The 21,788-nt window shown below is 37.2% G+C and overlaps 5 protein-coding genes across 8 annotated transcripts; 3 read left to right on the top strand and 2 right to left on the bottom strand.

Moving 5' to 3' along the window:
* Positions 1-1,720: 1,720 nt before the first annotated feature.
* On the top strand, positions 1,721-5,509 carry LOC112714803 (uncharacterized protein At4g38062). Of its 2 annotated transcripts, none has more exons than XM_025766470.3 (2): positions 1,721-1,896; positions 2,348-5,509. In XM_025766470.3, exon 2 carries the CDS (start codon positions 2,361-2,363, stop codon positions 5,112-5,114), a length of 2,754 nt encoding a protein of 917 aa, XP_025622255.1. In that variant the 5' UTR covers positions 1,721-1,896; positions 2,348-2,360; the 3' UTR covers positions 5,115-5,509. The 2 variants fall into 2 exon arrangements, with proteins under 2 accessions (XP_025622255.1, XP_025622256.1); XM_025766471.3 differs by having other exon boundaries at positions 1,767-1,896; positions 2,353-5,509.
* A 104-nt stretch (positions 5,510-5,613) lies between these two features.
* Positions 5,614-6,893, bottom strand: LOC112714804 (uncharacterized). 2 transcript variants are annotated; one of them, XM_025766474.3, is made up of 4 exons: positions 6,502-6,893; positions 6,255-6,426; positions 6,050-6,166; positions 5,614-5,935 (listed from the first exon to the last, which is right to left on the bottom strand). In XM_025766474.3, the coding sequence occupies exons 1-4, from the start codon at positions 6,612-6,614 to the stop codon at positions 5,771-5,773; spliced, it is 567 nt and encodes a 188-aa protein (XP_025622259.1). In that variant the 5' UTR covers positions 6,615-6,893; the 3' UTR covers positions 5,614-5,770. The 2 variants fall into 2 exon arrangements, with proteins under 2 accessions (XP_025622259.1, XP_025622258.1); XM_025766473.3 differs by having other exon boundaries at positions 5,614-5,969; positions 6,502-6,678.
* A 1,936-nt stretch (positions 6,894-8,829) lies between these two features.
* LOC112714809 (uncharacterized) lies at positions 8,830-13,006 on the top strand. Of its 2 annotated transcripts, none has more exons than XM_025766484.3 (2): positions 8,830-9,472; positions 12,868-13,006. In XM_025766484.3, exon 1 carries the CDS (start codon positions 8,921-8,923, stop codon positions 9,428-9,430), a length of 510 nt encoding a protein of 169 aa, XP_025622269.1. In that variant the 5' UTR covers positions 8,830-8,920; the 3' UTR covers positions 9,431-9,472; positions 12,868-13,006. The 2 variants fall into 2 exon arrangements, with proteins under 2 accessions (XP_025622269.1, XP_025622268.1); XM_025766483.3 differs by having other exon boundaries at positions 12,786-12,913.
* LOC140172887 (uncharacterized) lies at positions 10,252-10,860 on the top strand. The gene has a single exon (XM_072204054.1). The coding sequence runs from the start codon at positions 10,252-10,254 to the stop codon at positions 10,858-10,860; it is 609 nt and encodes a 202-aa protein (XP_072060155.1).
* A 227-nt stretch (positions 13,007-13,233) lies between the features above and the next one.
* Positions 13,234-20,977, bottom strand: LOC112714808 (probable ubiquitin-like-specific protease 2A). The gene is made up of 16 exons (XM_025766482.3): positions 20,634-20,977; positions 20,295-20,551; positions 20,120-20,213; positions 19,985-20,034; positions 19,149-19,346; positions 19,003-19,078; positions 17,976-18,084; positions 17,432-17,506; positions 16,967-17,098; positions 16,366-16,566; positions 16,228-16,283; positions 16,060-16,153; positions 15,430-15,520; positions 15,225-15,344; positions 14,761-15,135; positions 13,234-14,150 (listed from the first exon to the last, which is right to left on the bottom strand). Exons 1-16 carry the CDS (start codon positions 20,824-20,826, stop codon positions 13,548-13,550), a joined length of 2,724 nt encoding a protein of 907 aa, XP_025622267.1. The 5' UTR covers positions 20,827-20,977; the 3' UTR covers positions 13,234-13,547.
* Between the last annotated feature and the right edge of the window lie 811 nt (positions 20,978-21,788).

Below are 21,788 nucleotides of genomic sequence, written 5' to 3' on the forward strand. Positions count from 1 at the left end.
AAATGGATATGGTGGAACTGTATTTGGTATAAACCAGATAGAAATATATTTTGTGTTGGTGGATATTTATAGGAACCAAATGAAGAAATACAATGTTATATGGACAATTTGGTGAGTCATGAGTCAATGAGAGATGCATTACTGTTGGGCTGCAAATGTCCTTACAATTTGTTCTCGAAGAGGTAGGTGTAAAAGAATATTGTAAGTGGCTACATGAAAATATGGATACAAATTGGAAGTTGAGATTTTTAAGAAACAAGACAAGTTTTATTCCAGAATACAAATGTGGAGTTCAAAGAAAAAAGTGAATACAAGTAAAAAAAAAAGTGGAAATCAAAGGCAATAATTGAAGACCATAGATGGATAAAGTAGGAAAAGTGAGTACATTGGCTTCTTATGCAGCAATGAAAGTACACAACAAAAAATTTCAATTCAACGTATTACATTTGAAGAATGTTTTTATTCTGTATGTATTGTTTACTTGTTTATTAGTTTATGAATAATCAGATACTTCAGTAAGATTCATTGCATGTAAAACTAATAGCAAGAGAAGCAGTTATCATCACATTAAGAAATCAACCAGTAGCCTCCGATAGATCGTCGACCACGTTAGGTGTTTGGGGTCTGTAACAGCAACGAGCTCGACCCCTTCAACTGTCACGGGTTCAAGGGACTGACGCAGAACGGTGGCTGCAGGACGCAGGGGGCGCATACGGCAGTCTCGGTACTGGCGTTGAGGCGAGCTGCGATCCAGCCTCCTGCGATGTGCAACTCGTCGACGATGAGGCCCTCCGATGAAACACATGCGTGACCCGCGATGGAAACAAGGGGCGACCGCACTGGCTGCTGCCGGTGACCAAAGAGGCGCACGCTAGAGGGTGAGCCGTGGGGGTCTGGTCAGCGCCGATGGAGGTGCGGTGGTCGGATGGTCAGTCGGAGGTAGTGAGAGTTGGGTTGGAGGGTTGCTGTAGGTGCACAAATAAAGAATTGGAAGAAATTTTAATTAGAGATTAGATGGTTATAATTAAAATAAAACTGAATGGAATTTTTGAAATTAGGATAAAAAGTGAGTTAATTTTTATTTTTAATTTATATTGGATCAAATAAACAACCCATTATAAAACATTGTAGAGATGCCCTATTATCTCTCCAACGAAATTTCGATAGTCTTAAATTTAAATAGTTTTATAATGTTAAAGAATTGGAATGTGTTTTTATTATGAGAACTTTTTCTTTTCTTAAAATTTGAACTCAAAATTAATAATTGTTTAGAAAAATTATAAGATTTTTTATGTTTAATTAATAAAATATTAAATTATTATGTACATTAATGAATAAAATATTTTTGTAACAGAAATAAATATTTTTTTATAATTTTTTTGATCGATAGATTAAACAGCTCTCAATTTTAGGTATTACCCACTGGCCTACACTACACTTACACACACAATAGGTTCTATCACACTCAGCAACAGCTGCGAATCAAACATGGGATGTGACTATATAAAGCTGTGACTATATAAAGCCAACAAATAGGCCATCGGTACAAAGCCTCGCCACTTTTATAATTCAATTGAAATGTGTGGGTAACAGTCAATTTGAACTTTCATTTATTTGGGCTGATGTCAGTTGTACGCAATGTCCAAAACCAGAAGAAACCAAAAGCCGGACAGCCCAATCTATCTATATTAGGTGGGCCTGGCCCGGAATGGGTAGATACAGAGCAAGATTCAAAAATTAAAGAACGCAGCGTTGGTGCGCGCTCTGTGACTTCAAAGTGAGAGATCTTCATTCACCAGCTTCAGATTGAGATCCAGCATTTTAACTCAGTGAGTTTCAGTTCCATTAACTCCACAGAATCCCTTCACTCTTTCTCAATAATAAATCTAAACTAAGGTAACCTCTCCAACCAAAATTCTAGTCGTTTTGTTTTGTTTTCTTCGTGTCTGTTTCATATGTTGGTATACAAATGATGTTGTTCAAATTTCATAAAAATATCATGTTTCGTAAAGCAAAAATGTTATTTGCACACTAAAATCAATCACTAAAATTAGTTACCAATGTATTTATGTATAAATACATGTGGTTTAATTTATGTTTAATGTGTATTTTTATTCTAACATGTAAAAATACTGATGGCCGATTTTGGTGGCTGATCTTGGTGTGCACGTAGCGACGGTAGCGTAGTCTGTCTATAAAGTTTCTGACTCTTATAATAATAACTACCTCAGAAGTAATACAAATACTGCTGCAGGTGATTCTGTAGCTTGTAGATCTATTACTATCTTCCTATCCTATCTATGAAGCTGTTGTGAAATTCCCAGGTTTAAATGTTTAACTGTATCAGGGAAGATAAGAGAATGGATGGTGTCCAGAGAGAGTTAGAGGAAGCAAAAGAACAGGTGGAGAAGCTTAAGGAAGAATGCCGAATCAAAACACAGCTGGTTGAGAGTTTGAAGAAAGATTGCTTTGAAGCTTCTCGTAAACTTCAAGAAGCTAAGCAGCAGGGTGAGAAACAGGCTAGCCGACTCCTTCTTAATTCCGAGGAGATATTTGAACTGAAGAAGATTCAAGAAGATCTCAAGTCTAGTTTGCGCGAGAAAGAAACACACATTGTGTATTTGAGTGCAGAGAATAAGAAGATCCAAGCTGATTGTAATGAGAGAATGGTGCAATTGGAAGAAAATAACAGAAAGCTGGTATTGGATTTAGATGAAGTAAATGCTAGAAACACTTTTCTGGAACATAATGCTTGTGCCAGTAGTAAGGAAATCTCGGGCCTCAAGACACTTCTTTCGGCTACAGAGAAGAAGTGTTTGGAGGCAGAAGAGAAGGCTAGAGAAGCTAAAATTTTGAGGAGGAGAGATGATGTGATTCTGCAATTGGAGGAAGAAAATATAAGCACACATGACAAAATTAAGTGGAGGAATGAACAGTTCAAACACCTCGAAGAAGCACACGAACAGCTGCGAGTTCAGTTCCAATCAAGCAGAGAAGAGTGGGAGAAGGAGAGAGCTCTACTGATTGATCAGTTATCTTCCTTGCAGATTAGTTTGGATTCTCAAACAAGAATTGCTGAGGGGCTCCAATCCCGTTTAGAGATGTGCAATCATGCATTATCTCGTGAAGAAAGCAAGAGGAAACTCCTGGAGGCTGAAATTTCCGAATTCAAGTCTCACTTCGAGAATGTTTTTACCCAGTGTGAAGAGAAAAAGTCAGAGATACAACAATTGAACATACTGAGAAATGAAGAGATAGTGCAGCTCAGAAGTTCATTAGGGGACAAGGAGATGCTGGTGAGGGAAATGGAACATAAAATTGTTCGCCTTGAACAAGATAATAAGGAACTGGGAGAATTACTCAAAGAACTTAGAGAAGCTCAAATCCATAATGCTGGGGCAAATTCTTTGGTATCTAAGCTCCGCAACAAGCTCAAAAAGTTGGAAGAGGTGCATAAAAACTGTTCCTTGATGCTCAAGTCTAAGGAATCAGAATGGAGTTGTCAAGCGGAAAAGATGGAAGCAGATATCAGTACTTTCAAGTCTACACTGAACACCAAAGAACAAGAAATAAGGGAGCTTCAAACAGAACTTGAAAAGTGTTTTTGTGCAATTGAAGAGAAACATATGGAACTCTTGATCTTTAAATCACAACTTGCAGAGGCTGACTCCAAATCATTTTTGGCAGAAACTGATAAAGCAGTTTGTATCAGTGAGAATGAAGATTTGCTTTGTCTCAGTACAGAGCATATGAGATTGAAAGATGATTCACAGAAGGCTATGGCAAGAGAATGTTTAGCGTTGGAGGAAGAGCTTGAACGACTGAAGAAAATGCTAGACGAATCATCTGAAGGCCAGCTTGTCTTGAAAGAGCAACTCTTGCTGGTGGAAAACACCCTAAAATATGAAAAGGGTGTCGCATTTGAGGCTCTAGAAATGCTGAAACTTGAAGTGGCCAATAAAAATGATGAGATCTCCCGATTAGATTGTGAATTACAGAATTGGAAGTCAACTGCCGAAGCCCTTGACATTTCTTTCAAAGAAATTCAGGCAACTTGTGAAAAGATGGAAGCTTCCCTTCTTTCACAGGCTGAGAATGAAGAACTCCTTAAGCATGAAAACGGAAACCTTATCCGCATTGTCAAGGATCAGGAGAGGAAAACTGAAGATCTTCAGCAACAGATAGCTTTATTGGAAAAGCAATATGCAGAGATAACGGAGGAAGCAGAAAGATGTAAGCAAGAGAAGAAGGAACTAGTCCAAATTTCAGAAGAAAGAGATTGTTGCATAAATAATCTTCAAAAAGATATAGCCTTTGCTTGCTTGAAGCAAGAATCAATGAGAAAAGAAATAGAAGATGCAATTGTTGCACAACTAGCTGCTGAAAATGCCCTAGAGCAAGAGAAAAAGATAATTTTGAACATTATAGCCAAGAAGGATCAAACTATCAACCACTTTCAGGAACTAGCTTCAGCAATGGAGCAAGATTTGTTAAGTGCAGCGTGCTTGGCTTTCTCAGAACAGGTGGAAAATTCGGTTGAGGTCAGTGTGCTTCATGAGGCCTTAAAGGAAGCAGAATCCCTGGCAAAACAGGAAATTGAAGAGAGGAACATGAAAATAGTAACATCAGAGTTGGAAATGACCAATTTGCTCGAGAACTCTCTGCGCACTGAACAATCATTCTTATGTTTAAAGCAAGATTCAAAGCAGCTTCAAGCGTCTCTCGAAGCCATGAAGTTGGAAACTGAAAGATTGTCTGATAAACAGCACAGCATGGAAGGTATAATTACAAAGCTCAAATTTGAGAGAGAAAATTTGCTCCAAGAAATCATGAAATTAACAACAGAAAGGGACAGTATGTTGCTATATATTGAAGATGTCTGTGATAGGATTGGAGAGATGTCTAGTGAGGATATGCACTTGATGGAGAAGTTGGGAAATATACTGAACACCTCCATAGATGAAAATGAAACAGGCATGGACTCGGTACTGTGCGACAAGCTGCACGATTCTGATAAAGCAAATGGTTTTCATTTTCCTCTCAGAACTAAAAGAGTTGAAGAAAATTTAGATGGACGATCGCCACTGAGAGAGGTTAACAGTTGGCATGTGTAACCAGAAAAGTAACTTGTTTTCTTGCTGAAGACATGCCAAAAGGTATACTTGATCAAGACTAACTTCCTCTTCACATTTTGCATGTTTAGTTCTATATTGGCTTCAAGTGCACTGTAGTCAAATGATCTGCAAAACAAAACTCTTTTGCTGAAAGATGCAATAGGTGTAGTCAAGTAGCTATGGTGCATGAAGCTCACAAGTTATAACACATATTATGAGCTGCATATGATTTTCTTTTGATTAGTTCACATGTTTTCGGCTGTTTCATTATTTTCCAGATGTAGCGTTCAGGGATGTTTTATATCAGCTAAGTGGTGAAAGCTGTGCATGTATGGATAAACCTTCTGTTGTACTTATTATATTAAAGATATTATCAATTTTTATTGAGAATTTAAGCATAAGTTGCATTATATCCAATGTTAGCTAACACAAATCACCTGCATTTTCATGAATTTAATTGCGCTGCTGAAAATATTTCACCCTTTTTTCATAGAAGGGGTTCAATCCACACAACTTCAGTTTACTATTCTATTTCATCAACAATATAGGACATTTCTGTTTGGAGATACTAAAATCTAGATTTCACCATTAAAAGTACTCCCTAGATTGGGAGTGATTGATACAACATATTTGGGTTTTATGAATTATGGGAGATTTCAACTGTTGGAAGTATCTGGCTTCTTAGAGTACTTGTCCAACCATCTCTGCTTGTTCTTCTGAGATGCATTCCAGTTTTGAGAGAATCTTGTAAGCCCTTCTCTTAGTGCTCCAAGGTTGACCCCATTCCCAACCAAGATGCTTGTCACTCCCATCTTTGATACCTATGATCCCAATCATACCACTCTTACAACTCAGCTGGAAAATTTTCAGAAAGCTAACATTGAACAACAACAACAACAGCAGAAACAATAATAACATGGTTTTTATTTGATTACCGCTTGGATGTTCCTATTCTCATCATCAAAAAAGAGCATAGAGTTGAAGGGAACCCCAGTTGTGGAATGAATTTTCTGGAAATGATCTGTTTTGTGGGTCCAACTTGAAAATATCTCCTGAACAATAAAAAAGAAGATAACAAGAATTGAATAGAAGGACGCATGTAATGAATGGAAAAGAGAGAGAGAAAGAGAGAGAAGGGACCTGGGCAACAAAGATGGAATTAAGGTTGAGTTTGTTAAGGAAAGAAGAAGCGATGTGAGGAGTGGGGGATCTAGAAGCAATGGCAAGATGGATGCCTTTTTGTTTGAGAGCGAGCAAGATGCCAGTGGCATGAGGATACAGAGAAGGCATCTCGCGCTTCGACCGGCACTCACTGAAAATGAAAATCAATCAATGATAGAAATAAAAAAAGAAATAACAAGGGTGGGTGCAGCGAGTAGGTAGGTACCAGTAGAAAGGCCAGAGAGTGTAATCGAGATCGAAAACCACCAGTTTAGGTAAAACCTCTGACGCTCCCAATATCTGCATAGCCTCCTCCTTCACCTTCTCCACATCCCCCATCTCTCTCTCCCCTGCCAACCGGAAGCTACAAATATTCCGTATACGGCCATACCACGAACTTTTTATTTTGATTAATGAGATTGTGGTAGTATTTTTAAATAGGTGAAAATTTCGGTACAATTTTTCATCTGAAGTTGATAGTCGAAAACAATTAGATAAAAATTTAGTCAAATCAACTAATAATTCTCAACTATTAACTTCACATGAAGTTAAGTGTACCTAAATTTTTACCTTTCAAATAATGCAAAGAATTGACGGTATTTTTCCTTTGTGTGAATGGTCACAATAATGTGGAGAGTTGATGTTTTTATTTTATTTTTTAAATATATAGATCTCATTCTCAAAATTATATTCTACTAAATTTTAACCCAAAACAAAAAGTTTAATTTGTGTAATTACAAAATTCACACAATTTTAAAATTGGAATCCTTTATTAATTTTATAATTTCTTAAATCCAAGGTAAGATTTCATAACTAAAAAAAATAGCATCCATAAAAAAAACACACCACCTTACCACTGATATTCCATCTCTAAAAAAACCTCTGTGGATGCTTGTTGAAACAAAAAAAAACACGAAAAAATAAAATAAAATATAGAACATTTAATTATATTATTTTAGATTGAGAGTGTTGCGAGCGGGGTGAAAAATACTAAGAGGGATAGAACTAGACATTTTAGTAGAGATTCGAAGATTTAGAATCAAAAAGAGTAATGTTATTTGAAAAATGATTTTTTCTCTATTTTTGTAGATCATCTTCCTGAAAATATATTAAAGAGAGAGTTGTACCACTTATTCAACTGGACTGGACGTATAAATGATATCTATCTTTTACGAAAACAAAAAAAATAGTAATATATACGTTTTTACATTCATCCGGTATACAACGAAGGGTGGCGCTATGAAAACTATTACAAAGATGAATAGAATGAGATTACAAGAAAATGTTATTTCAGTAGGAGAAGCTAAGTATCAACGTACGAATGAAGTGGAGAATAGTAAGAGACATAATGAGGCAGATGACATCCAAAATATTGTTAAGCTCCAACCTCAACATGAGGAAAGCTGAAGGTTTTCATAGAAGAATGTGAAAGAGCTGAGGAAGGATGGAAAAAAAAAAGATCCACATGGCAATGGGTGGACAAAGAAGATGAAAATTTTAGTGACAAAAGAAAATCTGGACTGATTACAGAGGAGTCTAATAGGTGGGACGATAAAGGCTATTGACTTTACTTCTTTGAAGTCCATGATTGGGAAGAATTTGTCTCAAGTTGTGCAAGTACGAAAACTAGGAGCGTACAAAATACTCTTGACTTTTGATAGTGTCTTGAGTGCAGAAGAAGCTTACGCATTCAAAATAAACAACTTGTTGCAATTTTTCCATAGCGCATGGAGATGAGATGAGGAGGATCATAGTGAAACTTGAAGGCTGCGGTTAGAGTGCTTTGGTGTTTCTTTGCATACGTGGTCAACAGAGACGTTCAAAATAATAGGAAGCCAATGGGGAGAAGTTATTGGGTGTGACAAAGCCACAGAATCATGCCTTTCATTTAGTGTGGGACGGGTGCAAATTGATACTTGTTTCATGGACATCATTAACGAGTGGATTCACGTCACAATTGGTACTAGTGGATTCGATGTCTTGGTTAAAGAGGTTGTTCATGAGAGTTATGGAGTGGAGTGCAAGCTTGAAGAGGTAGGTTATCCTTGTTTTCCGAAAACATGCGAGAGGGTTGCAAGTAGTTCGAGCGCCATAGCGCCGGTGGAAAGCATAGATCCGGTGGTTGAGTTGGTGATGGCAATATCAAGGGAGGAAGAAACGGATAAAGGTAGAGTAATAATTTCAGAGAACATTTTGAATGGATTGAGTAATTACAATTCAATTCAAATTCGTGTAGCAAGGGAAACGGTTGATCCTGATTCAGAGGGAAGATATAATATTTGATTATTAATGATGCTGAAGAAGAAAAAACAATTAGCTGTGATATGATACCGATGGACTGAAGAAAAGGTTTTCTTGGAAAAAAAAGAAACAAAAAACAGGCTCCTTAGTAGGCCCAATAATAATTTCTGTAACAATTGTGCCAAAGGAGGGAGCTTAGGCCTCATTTCCTTAATTAAAAGCCCAGTGCACGCTGATGCTACTGGAGGAGGCGGGCTAGTGAGTCCGGGTCGGGCAAGGGTTGAAGCCGCTCCACATCCTGAGTTATGCACCGCGGTCCAACAGTAGATTGAAGGGGAGATCTCTCTTTTGGACGGCGCAATTGTTCCACGTAGCATGGGAGAGCTCCAAGCCGGCGAGTAGAGATGGTTGGTGGAGGTGAGGGGGCCATCGGGCCTGTAGCGATGGATGCTGGGAGTGAGCTGCAACCGATGGGACACCATGCTATGGAGTCTGTGTCATCGCCTGGGTACCGCTCAAGGCCGGCAATGGCAGGGCTGCATTCCTCCATGGACGGTGGGTTCGACAAGGATGTGGCGGTGAGTTGTTTAGTGCCTGAAAAAAATGTTGTGGGCTTGCAAGTTGGTTTGGTTAGAGATGGAGAAGACTTTATGGAAGACTATTTAACCTTGAATGGTGCGGTGATTGATGGAGGCAGTGTCGGAACTGGGTTTGCCATGGACATTAGCGTTGGAATTCTGAAAAACAGTGATGGAAAGGCTTTGGAACGGGAGGAGCAGATGCTGAAAAATAGGAGGGCGTGGAAGTTGGCTGTTGAATCAGGAGCCGTGCAGTACAACGATGAAGATGATATAATGGCAATTCTTCATGGACAGAATAAAGCACTAGCTCAAAAGAGGAGATTAGCGAAGTAGAAAGAAAAGGCACGGAGATGCAGACCCAAAATTTTCAAAAAGGTATGTAAAAAAGTTTTAAAATAATTTTAGCTCTTGGAATATTAAGGAGTTATGGGGTGTTAGAAAATTGAGTATAGTGAAAGAACTAAAAAAGAAACAAAAAGTGAATATGCTAGGTTTGGTTAAAACTAAGATGTAAGTTATAACTAAGTTTGATATAGTACGTATTTGGGAGAGCGATGTTGTAGGGTGGGAATTTGTAGGGTCGGAAGGCACATCTAGGAGACTATTGTTAATGTGGAATGACATACTGTTTAAAATGAATAATTGTTATAAAAGGGGAGAGATGATTATGTGTTGAAGGAGTGCTTTTAAAAAATGAGTTCAATTGCGTGTTTTGTTTAGTATATGGTGCTCATACTAGGATAGAGAACCTAACTGTGTGGGAAGAACTGAGCTTTATAGCTGGGTTATGTCAAAGTACGATATGCTACATGTGAGACTTTAATGAGGTTATACAGGTTGAAGAGAGAAAAGATCAGGATAGGTTAACAGCATCGGCAAAAGAGTTCAAGGATTGGATTCAAGATATGTAGTTAGTGGACTTACCATTGAATGATCGAAAATTTACATGGTTCAGAGGCCGCTCCTGCAGTCGTATTGATAGAGTTCTATTGAGTGTAGAATGGCTTGAGGAGTTTTTGGAAATTCGATTAAAAGGTGGACCGAGAAGTTTGTCAGATCACTGCCCGATTATAGTTGAGGATTCCAAATTCAGAGGTGGTCCACGACCTTTCTGAAGCTTAGATTCTTGGTTTACACATGAGGGTTTCTTAAGAATGATTAGGGAGAAATGGAGGAATCTTGACAAGTTGCAGTTTACAGAGAAGATGAAGGCTTTAACATTGCCTTTGGGGAGATGGCATAAAGACAATTTTGGTGACATGGACAAGAAAATTCGATGCTTTGAGGAGGAGATAAAGAAGTTAGATGAGATGGCTGGCAATGGATTTTATGATGGTACAGTGGAGACTAGAAGAAAGGCTCTGGTAAGCTGTTGCAAACGGTGGTATGTGAAAAAAGAAATACACTGGAAGCAAATGCCGTGGTCCAGGCAAGCGAAGGATATGGATAAAAACACTAGACACTTCTATAACTTGGCGTCGGCAAGAAGGAGAAATAATAGAATTGATGCATTGGTAATTAATGGTAGGTTAATAAGAAATCAAGATCGGATCAAGATTGCTATCAGAGAGTTCTATAACGATTTGTATCGTCAGGAAAGAGCGTCGGTTGTGGGGTTTAGGGATGGATTGGTAAATCGGATTGATGAAGAAGAGTCTGCAGCATTGGAGAGAATGCCGACAATGGAGGAGGTTAGAGAGGTGGTTTGCGATGGTAGGGGAGGCAGTCAGAAACAGACGAATTTCACCTTTGCTGGTTGGTAAGGATAATATAGTGTTATCACATCTCCAGTTTGCAGATAACACTATATTGTTTTGCCCACAGGAGGCAGAGACTATCAGAAACTACGCCAGGTTGCTAAGGCATTTTGAGGTGATGTCGGGGTTAAGAATTAACTTCGATAAGTCTAGTTTGATCCCAATCAATTGTGAATAGCCGTTGACCTACAATATGTGCAGCTTATTGGGATTTAAGGAGACTAACCTTCCAGTCAGATATCTTGGCATTTCTTTAGGAGCAAACCCAAGGCGGGTCAGCACTTGGAGACCGATAATTGATAAAGTGGAGGAGAAGCTTAGCTTGTGGAAGGCAAAAGTGCTCAATAAAACAAGTAAGTTAGTCCTTATTAAATCTATACTGAATAGCTTGCTGGTAGGGGTGGAAAAAGGACATGCGGCCTGCCAGGGACCTGTAACCTGGCCTGTGTTTGGCCTAGCCTAGCCTGGCCTGTTATAAAATAGGTACAGGCCCAGGCTCCTATAAAAGCCTTATTATATTAATAGGCCAGGCCTAGGCTCACTAATTAGCCTTATTGGCCTGTCAGGCTTGTCTGGGCCTGTTAGTACATAATTACATATATAAATAATTTTTTTATTATTAATAAAATGATGAGATATTTCAAATTTATTATATTTAATTATAAATAGTTTTGTATATTTTAAATACTTTAAAGTTTAAAGATTCTTATAAATATTAAATATGACATATTACAAATAAATATGTTTATTAAAAAATAGTTTTTTGTAAATAATACTTTTATTTTTGTAAAAAAAAATTATCAAGCCTTTTAACAGGCTTCAGGCTAGGTCAGACTGAATAACAAGCCAGGCTTAATACTTTAAAAAAAAGCCTATGACAGGCTGTAGGCCAGGCTCAAGCCGATGAACTATATGACAGGTCAGGCCTGTTAAGAGCAAAACCTAGCCTGGCCTGGCCTGTTTCCACCCCTACTTGCTGGTATACTATTTGAGCATGTATAAGATGACGAAGGCAGTGGCAGAAAAGTTGATTTCATCGCAAAGAAAATTTCTATGGAACAAGGAAGAAGGTAGGAATGGTTTGGCATTGGTTAAGTGGGAAGTGGTTCAGGCTCCTAAAAAGTTAGGTGGATTAGGGGTGGGTGATGCCTTGGTTAGGAACACAGCTCTCCTATTCAAGTGGTGGTGGCGTTTCTCAAAAGAGAAGTGTCCATTATGGAAGAAGGTTGTATGCTCTTGTCATAACTTGAACCCCAATGTAATGCTATCATCTCAGACATTGCCTAATAGAGGGGGTCCATGGAAGGATATATGCCAGTTGCAGTTCAAAGATCATAATGTAAGAGATAAAATGATTATTGAGTTGTCTATGGAGGTGGGCGATGGTAGGAGGACTCGGTTCTGGGAAGATATTTGGTTATAAAGTGGTTCGCTAAAGATGAGTTTTCCAAGGCTCTTCTCTATTTCAAACCAAAGAGAATCTGTCATAGAAGATTGTGGATTTTGGGATGGGTTAGAGTGGATTTGGAATTTCCAGTGGAGACGGGATTTATTCCAATGAGAGTTGGAATTAGTCGATCAATTACATGAGACTTTAAGGCCTGTAAAGATAGCATGTGATACGCAAGATAGAGTTATATGGAAGTTTGACAAGGAAGATATTTTTTCAACTAACTCTTTTGTGCATGTGATGCAGTCAGAAACACTTCCGGAGGATATTACCAGCTATAGTTTCACCAAAACATTATGGAAAAGTTTGGTTCTGCCACGGGTGGAGTTATTTGTCTGATTTGTTTTGATAGGAAGAGTGAATACCAAAGAAAGATTACATATGGTAGGAATTATTAGCCACGGTGATAACATGTATATTGTGTAAAAAAGATATTAAACATATCTTCCACTTGTTTCTTAGTCGTGAGTTTACTTAACAGGTGTGGTATAAATGGCTATCTGACTTTGGGAGGCTCTGGTCTATTCCAAGTTTACTGAAAGAACACTTTGAAAATTGGACAGGGGTCGTCAACAGGAAAGAGGAGCGAAACAAGTGGCTCATATATTTCGTTGCAGTTATTTGGAATATTTGGCTAGAGAGGAACAGACATATCTTTAATAATAACGAGACCAGAATGGAAGAAGTGTTTCACAAATCTTTGACCAATTACAGAGAATAGTGTAGTTTAGATCTCTTTTATTGTTGATGGCAATGTTGGAGATAACACTAAAGTTTGTTTTCAGGTTTTATTTCATTGGATATTGGTGTTTCGGACTTTGTTTGAGACTCTGTCGTCGTTCCCCTTTATTGTGTTGAACTCGCTTGTTCAACCAAAAAAAAAATTCAGAACACTTGAAACTCTAATTACTTAGCCTGAAAATCAAGACTTTCCCAAAGTTATTTTTATGTTCTATATAAGGAGATCGATATTTACACATAGAATACTATTATTAGTCACCCAAAAACAACAATACTACTATTATTTACAGTTTCTTCTGAGTGGCTGGACTGTCAAAGACTCAAAGCTAACCCTCCCAAAATAGAGAAGCAACCTGCACGAAAACATGAGGCGACCTGGGGGAGTTTATGGAAATAAGCTTACTTTTCCATAATGTAATTTATATACGACAAAAGCTCTACCCCATTTCTCTACTGCTTTCAATATGAATGCTTGCCCATAACCATCCTAATGCTACTATCACTATTCACAAGATATCACACGTGCTTTTTTTGACATGCTTCTTGTGAACCTTCGTCTTTGATCACGCACATTCATGACTACCTTCTGCCTTTTGGCATCTTGTTCATCGGAATCAGCGTCAAGCACCAATTTTTCACTACCCAGAGTATCGTCTGCAAGACTCATGCTCTTCCCTGGAAGTAAAATTTGACGAATTACTGAATTCATATTCCCCCGTAATTTTGTACAATATTTCACTCTCTCATTGGCATCATCCCCTTCATTTTCTTCTTGAGAATCCTGGACAAAAAGATCTTCCATTTCCTCACTAGAGGTCGATAAGTACTCAATTGCATCGGTGTTGTATGGAACATTATGCCCTTCAGTTTTCCTCCGAGGCTGGTCTTCATACGATCCGGTCTCCAATGTGTTACAGCAGAATGCATGAGATGTATGACCTCCAACATCTTCCACCAAATCCACAGAGAGCCCCTGCAATGCTGTTCCTGGTACTTTATTATCTTTGCTGATGTATGACGTGGATGGGAGATCAGGTGTCAATATGGCTGCCACAGAATCTTCTCCGTCTAATGTAGTAGTTTCCTCCACAGATTCTCCAGTTTCCTGCATCAAGGAAAGACATGTGACGTTCTTTATTTGGCCCAGAAACGTGACTGAGGAAAGCCTCATCACTAGTTGCTTTAAGCGGCTTATTGATTTCCTCATAACTTTACCACCCCAAGCAGATTATTTTATATCTATAATTCTTTATCACCTAATTTAGTATTTTATTTTCTTCAGTTTCATGCTAGGCAGTTGGACTAACCCATCCAATAGCAACTTTCTACAGAAGGATGCTTTGAAAAGTATTGTTGAATTCTTTATGCGAATAACACAATTCAAGGATTTATCAGTATGGAAATGATCAAGGTATTTAATGAACATCTACAGCTTCATATAAATCTTCATATAAATGCAATTCCTAAAGTTAAGAGCTTTGTAACACAAAATGCAATTTTTGTTTCCTGACACTATTTTCGAGACTGATTAGAAGAAATGTGAGATACTTGTAGGATGCAGTTTGATTTCCAGTTATCCACTTGCTTTTCTCGATGTGAAAGCATATAGAAATATTAAACAAGACCAAGATCCCAGATATGCATTTAAGGCAGGCCCACAGATTTGGCCTATAAAATTATCGCTGTAATCAACTCAGCAAAAAATAATATTTTACCTCTATTGGTGACAAGAAGCCTCCCCGACAACAAGGTGACATCTGCAGACAACTAGGAAAATTTGAATTCAGAACTGGCCCTTGTGAGTCCTCGAAAGCAAGTCCAAGTCCAGGTTCTGGGGACTGAATCTCAGTCACATGTCCAGGACGGGAAACTGAAGGACTTCTTGCATGCCAAATAGGTAGACAACAGTTCCCCAGGGGGGAACCTGCTTCTTTGTGGTTGGCAATGCCAGGAACTTCAGGCAGAGCTTTGTCAAGGCAATCATCAGGAGGCGATTTCAACAAATTATCATAAAAAATATCATGAATCAAATTATGTATATAAGATCGTTTCAGAGATGCCTCCATTGGAGGGAACCAATTACTCGTCAACTGAAAATGGAAAGAAGAATTTAACTGAGTACAAGTCAGAATGTCCAAACCATTAAAAATTAGCAACTCGTAAATGGGAAGTAACTCACGAAGTTGGAGATCTTTGTAGTCTTAAATGGGTTGAAGTTGACCGGAGCCTCTGAGAGAAAACATTCCACATAATGGAGGAGAAAGATACCACAATCATAACAATTTTCCTGCTGAGGCAACTGAAATTAAATTGAAAAGAAAAACATAAGTCAAACTGGAGCTGCATTGTACTCCATATATAAGTGATAGGAAGAGAGAATACACCTCTAGTGAGACAAATCGCATCTGCAAAAATTTTGAGAAAACTTCATCCTCCACATCATGGTGCCTTTCTTTCCATTCTTCACCAAGGTAACTGCCATTACACAACAAATAAAACACTGCCAGAATTAGGGATTTAGGCTGCAATAGAAGAATGAGATATCTACTATGCAAGTTTTCACTTGATTTCCTTTCAACTAAATCTATTTGGTGATTGTCTGATACAGACCCCACTTCCGCATTTTTTTCTCCTTCTGTGAAATAAAATAAAATAAAATGTGACTGATTTAGTTTCCTTTCCACTAATGGAAATATTTCTCTTAGATAGGTCTTCCACAATTTTGTCATACAGTTGGTGTAAATATATTGGAAATGATTTATACCAAGGTGTAACTCACCTTGAAGCTATCCTAATTCCTAGATCAGTCTGATTTCCATAAAAGTATATTTTTTCACTGATATTTAAGGCTCCATTACATGATTTATCCCAAAAAAAAGAGCATCCATTCCTTGACCACATCCCCCAATATATTGATTTCTACCGGAAATTTGAAAAATTTCAAAAGCAACTTCAGAAAGCAGCCAAAAATCAGAAAACAGAAGTATCCATTGATTCCGTTCTCAACATGTTACCTTTGGAAAACATTCTTCAGACCCTTATGACTTCCTTTCAGGGAATCCATGTGCAAAATACAAGGTACTTTGGAAGATTCTTTTATATCTTCATCTGCAAGAAAGTAAATAAAATGAATGATATCCAAAGAAAACAAAGAACAAACACTCAAAGATAAGATATCTTGCCTTTGAAGCTTATCACTTCACCAGGATGACAAATGACAATCAAACTCCAGTGAAGACTGTCATCAAGACACGAGCAATTCTTATTAGGATGCAGCAAATTCCAAAAGGGCAAGCAAGGCACATCTATAAGCCTCTCACCTGTAGTTAACAGGAATAAAGATATAATCCTTCTCAAAAAGGTTCAGTTTCCTTGTCCATTTGCGAACGCGTTGAAATGCTGCTTTACCATCACAAGCACTTGATGGATCTCTGTCTAAATCAGCAAGCTTCCGAAAGAAGAAGCTATTGAAAAAGTGAAACCTGTCTTGTTCATTGGGAGGCATTTTATTTTTCAAATACCTAAATAATATTAAACAAATGCCAGTTCATCAGGTAATTATGATGAAATACTGTTCATAATAAGATGTAAAAATCATTATTCAAGGTGGTAAAACAGAGGAGTCACTATACAAGAGTTTCACATGAAATAGAGGCCAAATGTCTTAACCTATCAAACCAAACTTTGCTTGTCTGAAAATCTATTATTGAAGGTGCAAGAATTACAACATGGGCATACATATTGCTCACTCTTACAAAGATTTGGCCTCCTTACTTCCCTGGGTAACTGATGAGATACAGAGATAACACATATGCATGTACAAATGACAGAGAGGGGGAGAAAACCAATTTCTGAATAATACAAGCAGTACATAGTCATTAAAATTATAGCAACAGTTACAATATCTGTTATCATGCTTACTTAATATAAAAGTCAATGATAGTATCATTAATGAATGTCTCTGGCTGTAAAAGCTCGACATCTCTCTTACTAATAGAAACAGCATCAGGTTCCCCCTTTGGAAAAATAACTTCATCAAAAGCCTCTTCAAAACTGCAGTGATATTACAGTAAAAGTCAAGTCATTGCTCTAAAAAATCATCATCACCATTGCCGAAAAAAGCAAACAAAAATAAATGCAAGTCAAGATTTTAAATCTCAGACCATGGTTCATGCAGTGATATGCTAAATCAGGCTTAGAACGCAACCTAAAAGTGATTAACAATTAATGCATGCTCCATAATAGCCATATGCCTATATCTCTCAAATCCCATTCAAGGAAATAATTGGGGTCATGCACATGGCCAACAAGGATTGAACTCTTTAGACATGAATGAAGAGACTCAAATACTATCAAGCATATAGGGCAAATGTCTATTTGACTTACTTGGGAAAATAATGCTTCTGGGGGAAAAAGCTATCCTGCCCCAATGAAGTATTTTCATTGTTATCTATATCATTGCTGCATGGAAACAAAATATAATACAAACTTGTGTATCAAAGGCAAAACAAACAAAAATAATAAAAATTTTCAAAGAATAATGTGTGTGTGTATTGGGGATGTTAAGAAAGGGGGGGGGGGGTGTCAGAACATAAACACAGAAAAAACTAAAGCTAAAACTAAATTCATCTTGTCATGGCAAAAAAATTAAAACTCCATGGTATGAGACACATGAAATAGACATGCATGAAAATCCATGAAATCCACCTCACTTGAAAATGACTGTCCTGTTTAATCATACATTGGTACGGGAAGAAAGTATGATGTAGCAACACTTGCAGATTTTATTTTCATCTCCTTCGTTAGAGATAACAGGAGAATTTGCATACTTTCTTCTATCCAGACAAATATATAGATAGGACTGTAAAAGCAAACAACACTGCACTAATGAACAGCAAACTTCTCCTCAAGGGTAACGCAACAAACTTACTCAAAAGTAGTACTCCATAAATCCATATATCTTGTATCTAGTAATTTGATAGACTGTTCTATCTTGGCCCAAGATGGATCATAAACAGCAAATTTCAACAGTTTGACCCCTGCATGAATTGTAGGGAAGATCATGGACGTTAAGAATAATATATATAGGTATGACTGTCTGCATTATAAAAAGATAATTATGTCAGAAAACCCCCTAAAATCAGCAAATATTCCGTCAATTTTCTTTTCCTGGATATGAAAGGTTCTAGTAGAAAATAAAACATCAAATACAACAAGCATCCACTGAGACTGGTCATATATTTTGCTCATTAGTCACCAAGGCAATTGCAATTAGCAGCTTAAGGTTTTGAAGTCATTAAGTCAAAGAGATATATGGAGTAAACATCCTCAGTAAAGTTACATATTCTTTTCAAATAAGGATGCTTTATGGCTTACATAACCAAATAAAACAGATCTATCTCTTGTTTCCCTTCATGGATTTCTTGAGGGTTGTGGTACATGTGTAATGTGAAACATTATACAATTTGTTTTTTCCATGTGGCTTCTTCCCCTCCCATGTCCTCATTATTTGTTTTCCCGCCTTCTAGTAAAAATTACTTTAAATGACAAGTGCTTCAAACCACCCCATGATATGGTTGGTAGGAGCAAGCTACTACAGCCATTTTTAAAAGATGGAGTTTAAAACAAAAACTGGGTAGACTATTTTTGGACGACAATATCATCCAACCTCAAGGAATTTAACCTCTAAAAGCTTGTATCCAAGAAACATCTGTGTGCACTATGGCCTTGAAAAACCTGGAACCAAAGGCTAAATTCACTAAAAAATCCAAACCTTCAAACATAACAAACTTCTGAAAGACCAAATCATCTAATAACTTGCTTGAAGGTTAGATCAGCAAAGATTTAACCAAATAAAAAGCAATATTCACTGAAGAATACAGAAAATACTGTTCATCAATTTTTTGTTGACATTATTGCAAATAATAGCCAAATAACTGATTACAAAATAGTGATACCTGGATTTTGATCTGTGTTTCCAGCTTCACTAGAATTTTTCGATTTAAGGAGAAGCTTGATCATGACTGTTTCAACCTACACAGAATACAACATGATCAATTTGCCAGAGATTAAGCGAAAAATAATCAATAAGTATGTAACTTACCTTTCCAACCCAACATGATTCAATTTTCATAATATCCTCTGTTGCCCACTCCATTTTAAAAGTTCCCCCAGTTCCATTGATTGTAGAGCATCTAAGTTTTATGTAGCTACTCGAGAATATTATCTGGGAACCGGTGGAGTATAAATCTTCATAAAGAATAAAATCAGGAGAGACATTAACCACCTCTTTGATGCCATCCTGCACATAAAATGCAACCATTAACCCAAGATACCTAATTCTAACAAACACTAAACAAAAACAAGAAATCAACATAAAATACCATGAAGAACAAGATTAAGCATATAATATTTCACTTTGAAGCAGATACAATTAAATAAAAAATATTTCCAGTTCAGGACACATTACTTTTGCCAGGAAGACTGAGTTGGCTAAATTAGCATAAGCTAACCATAGGTATTGTAGTGTTAGCGCTCCTAAAGGGTAAAAACCAAGAGATTCTGGCTTTCAATATAATTTCAGGTAATACTATCTTCAAGGGTAATAATCCATACTTGACAAGGTCCAGAGGATTTTGCAATCGAGAGAATTCACTTCCATTAATATTAAGACCAACGATATCATTCCTAACATCAATCCCATATCCTTTTTTTTTAACCCTTCAATTCTTCTAGAAAACTAAAGTGTTGTTTTCCCAACTCCTATTGTTTAAGGCTTAAGACTACTAGTTACTAACATACTCCCATTGTTTCATTTTTATCCTCTAAAGGAAGAGAGGTGAAGAAATGAGAGCAAATTTTAATCTTTATTTTTCCTTCTGAACCTGCCATTTTGATTAATGAAGCAATCAATTACACAAAAATGAAGAACACACTTACAATTTCACAATCGGCAGCACCATACCCCACTACCTTGTCCTCTAAGGAAACTGAAATCACAAGAATAAATTCAAATAATCAGCAAACCAGAACCAAAATTGCGACAACCAGTGACTCTAAGAAAGCAAAAGTTACCCTCCTCTTCTGAAGAATTTCCACTTGAAGAAGAAGAACTTATTTGACTGCCGTCATCATCATCCTCCTCTAAATTGACGCCAAGTGAATGATTCTGAAACACGATCAAATAAACGATCACGAAACACACATAAACGATTCTCATGAAAAGAGATAGAACAATTTAAGTGATTACTTTCGAGTCAGTGCAGCAATCCACAACGCTGGCAAAGCCAGGGATAACTTCATCATCTGCAGAGTCTCGCAGTGCCACGTCACTTGAACACGAATTAGCGCACGTGCGTCGATCATCATCACCATCATCATCAACCTCCTGTAACGGCTTGAGGAGAGGCTTCTCCGTGGAGAATTTGGCTTCATCGTCGGATTCAGACAACACAATGGGATCAACGGCGACGTCTCTGGATGGCGGAAATTCGGAACCACGCGCAACTGCATGGAACCGGAAATCACAGAACAAGAAGGTTAAGAATAACACTGGACAGTGAAACGAGGAAGAGTGAGTGAGACTCACAGGTTTGGAGGAAATTGTATTTGGTAACGGGGGAAGTGCGATCGCGAGAACGAGTGTCTCTAGGGTTCGAGAAGTTGCTGAGGATGCGGCTAGAAGCATTCTCGATGTGCTCGTCATCTCCGCCGAACTCGAACACATCGAATTTGCTGCTTGAAGCTGCGGAAGAAGACGATGATCGCGTGCGACGAGTCATGGAGCGAGTTCACTGAGTGGGACCGAGTCGAGGAGAGAGAAAATGAAAACTAAAGGAGGGTTTTGCGCTGTGTTTGAATTTGGGGAAGCATTTCTCTTTTCAGTCATTTGTCTTTTTTAATTTTTCCAATTTTTTTCTTTTCTTTTCCTTTTTTTCTTTTCTCCTTCCCCTGAAAGCCTTCTTTCCTTCTTCTTCTTCTTTTTTTTTCTTTTCTTTTCTTCTCCTTTTATTTAAAACTTAAAAGTCATTTTCTTTTCTGTCATTTTTCTTATGGTGTTGAATTCAAATTTTAGGTAAAAACTAAAGATTTTTTTTTTTTAAAAAAGGATGGAAAATAAAATAAAAATCCGTGATAATAGTGACAATGATAGTTAAAATTTCGCAAGTCAAATTATGAGTTATTGGTTTTTATAAATAAAAGAAAATTCTTTTTAATTTAATAAAATTTAATTATTATCTATTTTGTCACTTATGGTTAATTATTTGTCAACTATCAATCATACTAGATGTACACTAAAATAGTTATTACTTTCTAATATAAAATATATATTAAAATATAAAAAAATAATTAAATAACACATATATTTATATATAAATATGACTAATTTTGACGTATAAATAATATTTTTATTCAAAAATTTTGGTAAGGTGTATATGGGTCAAGTGGAACCTAGTTCGTCTTAGTCCAACTCTTGCCCTAAATATATACCGGATATATTTTTTAACTTTAATCCGACTCTAGATCCGATGAAACTTATACATATTTGGACCACAATTATAGCAGGTAAAAACTTGATAACCTAACCAAGTTGAGTTGGTCTAATAGTTAACTCACTAGTCTGCTTAAACAAGTGTTCAGAATTACCGCGACGAATTAGTTCTTAACTTGTCGGATTGGGAGATACTGTGAAAAACCAAAAAACAAAATAATTAGAGAAGAGAAGAAGACGACCCAAAAAAGA

Source organism: Arachis hypogaea, chromosome 10, assembly GCF_003086295.3.
Source record: "Arachis hypogaea cultivar Tifrunner chromosome 10, arahy.Tifrunner.gnm2.J5K5, whole genome shotgun sequence".
NCBI classification, from domain to species: domain Eukaryota; kingdom Viridiplantae; phylum Streptophyta; class Magnoliopsida; order Fabales; family Fabaceae; genus Arachis; species Arachis hypogaea.

What these genes read in the sequence shown, in the direction of transcription:
- LOC112714803 (XM_025766470.3), top strand. Translation starts at nt 2,361, where the DNA reads ATGGATGGTGTCCAGAGAGAGTTAGAGGAAGCAAAAGAACAGGTGGAG.
- LOC112714804 (XM_025766473.3), bottom strand. Translation starts at nt 6,614, where the DNA reads ATGGGGGATGTGGAGAAGGTGAAGGAGGAGGCTATGCAGATATTGGGA. An exon ending in ATTCCATCTTTGTTGCCCAG is followed by an intron (nt 6,167 to 6,254) that starts GTCCCTTCTCTC and finishes TTTATTGTTCAG; the next exon opens with GAGATATTTTCAAGTTGGAC. An exon ending in AGAATAGGAACATCCAAGCG is followed by an intron (nt 5,970 to 6,049) that starts GTAATCAAATAA and finishes AAAATTTTCCAG; the next exon opens with CTGAGTTGTAAGAGTGGTAT.
- LOC112714809 (XM_025766484.3), top strand. Translation starts at nt 8,921, where the DNA reads ATGGTTGGTGGAGGTGAGGGGGCCATCGGGCCTGTAGCGATGGATGCT.
- LOC140172887 (XM_072204054.1), top strand. Translation starts at nt 10,252, where the DNA reads ATGATTAGGGAGAAATGGAGGAATCTTGACAAGTTGCAGTTTACAGAG.
- LOC112714808 (XM_025766482.3), bottom strand. Translation starts at nt 20,826, where the DNA reads ATGACTCGTCGCACGCGATCATCGTCTTCTTCCGCAGCTTCAAGCAGC. An exon ending in TTATGGAGTACTACTTTTGA is followed by an intron (nt 17,507 to 17,975) that starts GTAAGTTTGTTG and finishes GTTTCCATGCAG; the next exon opens with CAATGATATAGATAACAATG. An exon ending in CAGAAGCATTATTTTCCCAA is followed by an intron (nt 17,099 to 17,431) that starts GTAAGTCAAATA and finishes ATATCACTGCAG; the next exon opens with TTTTGAAGAGGCTTTTGATG.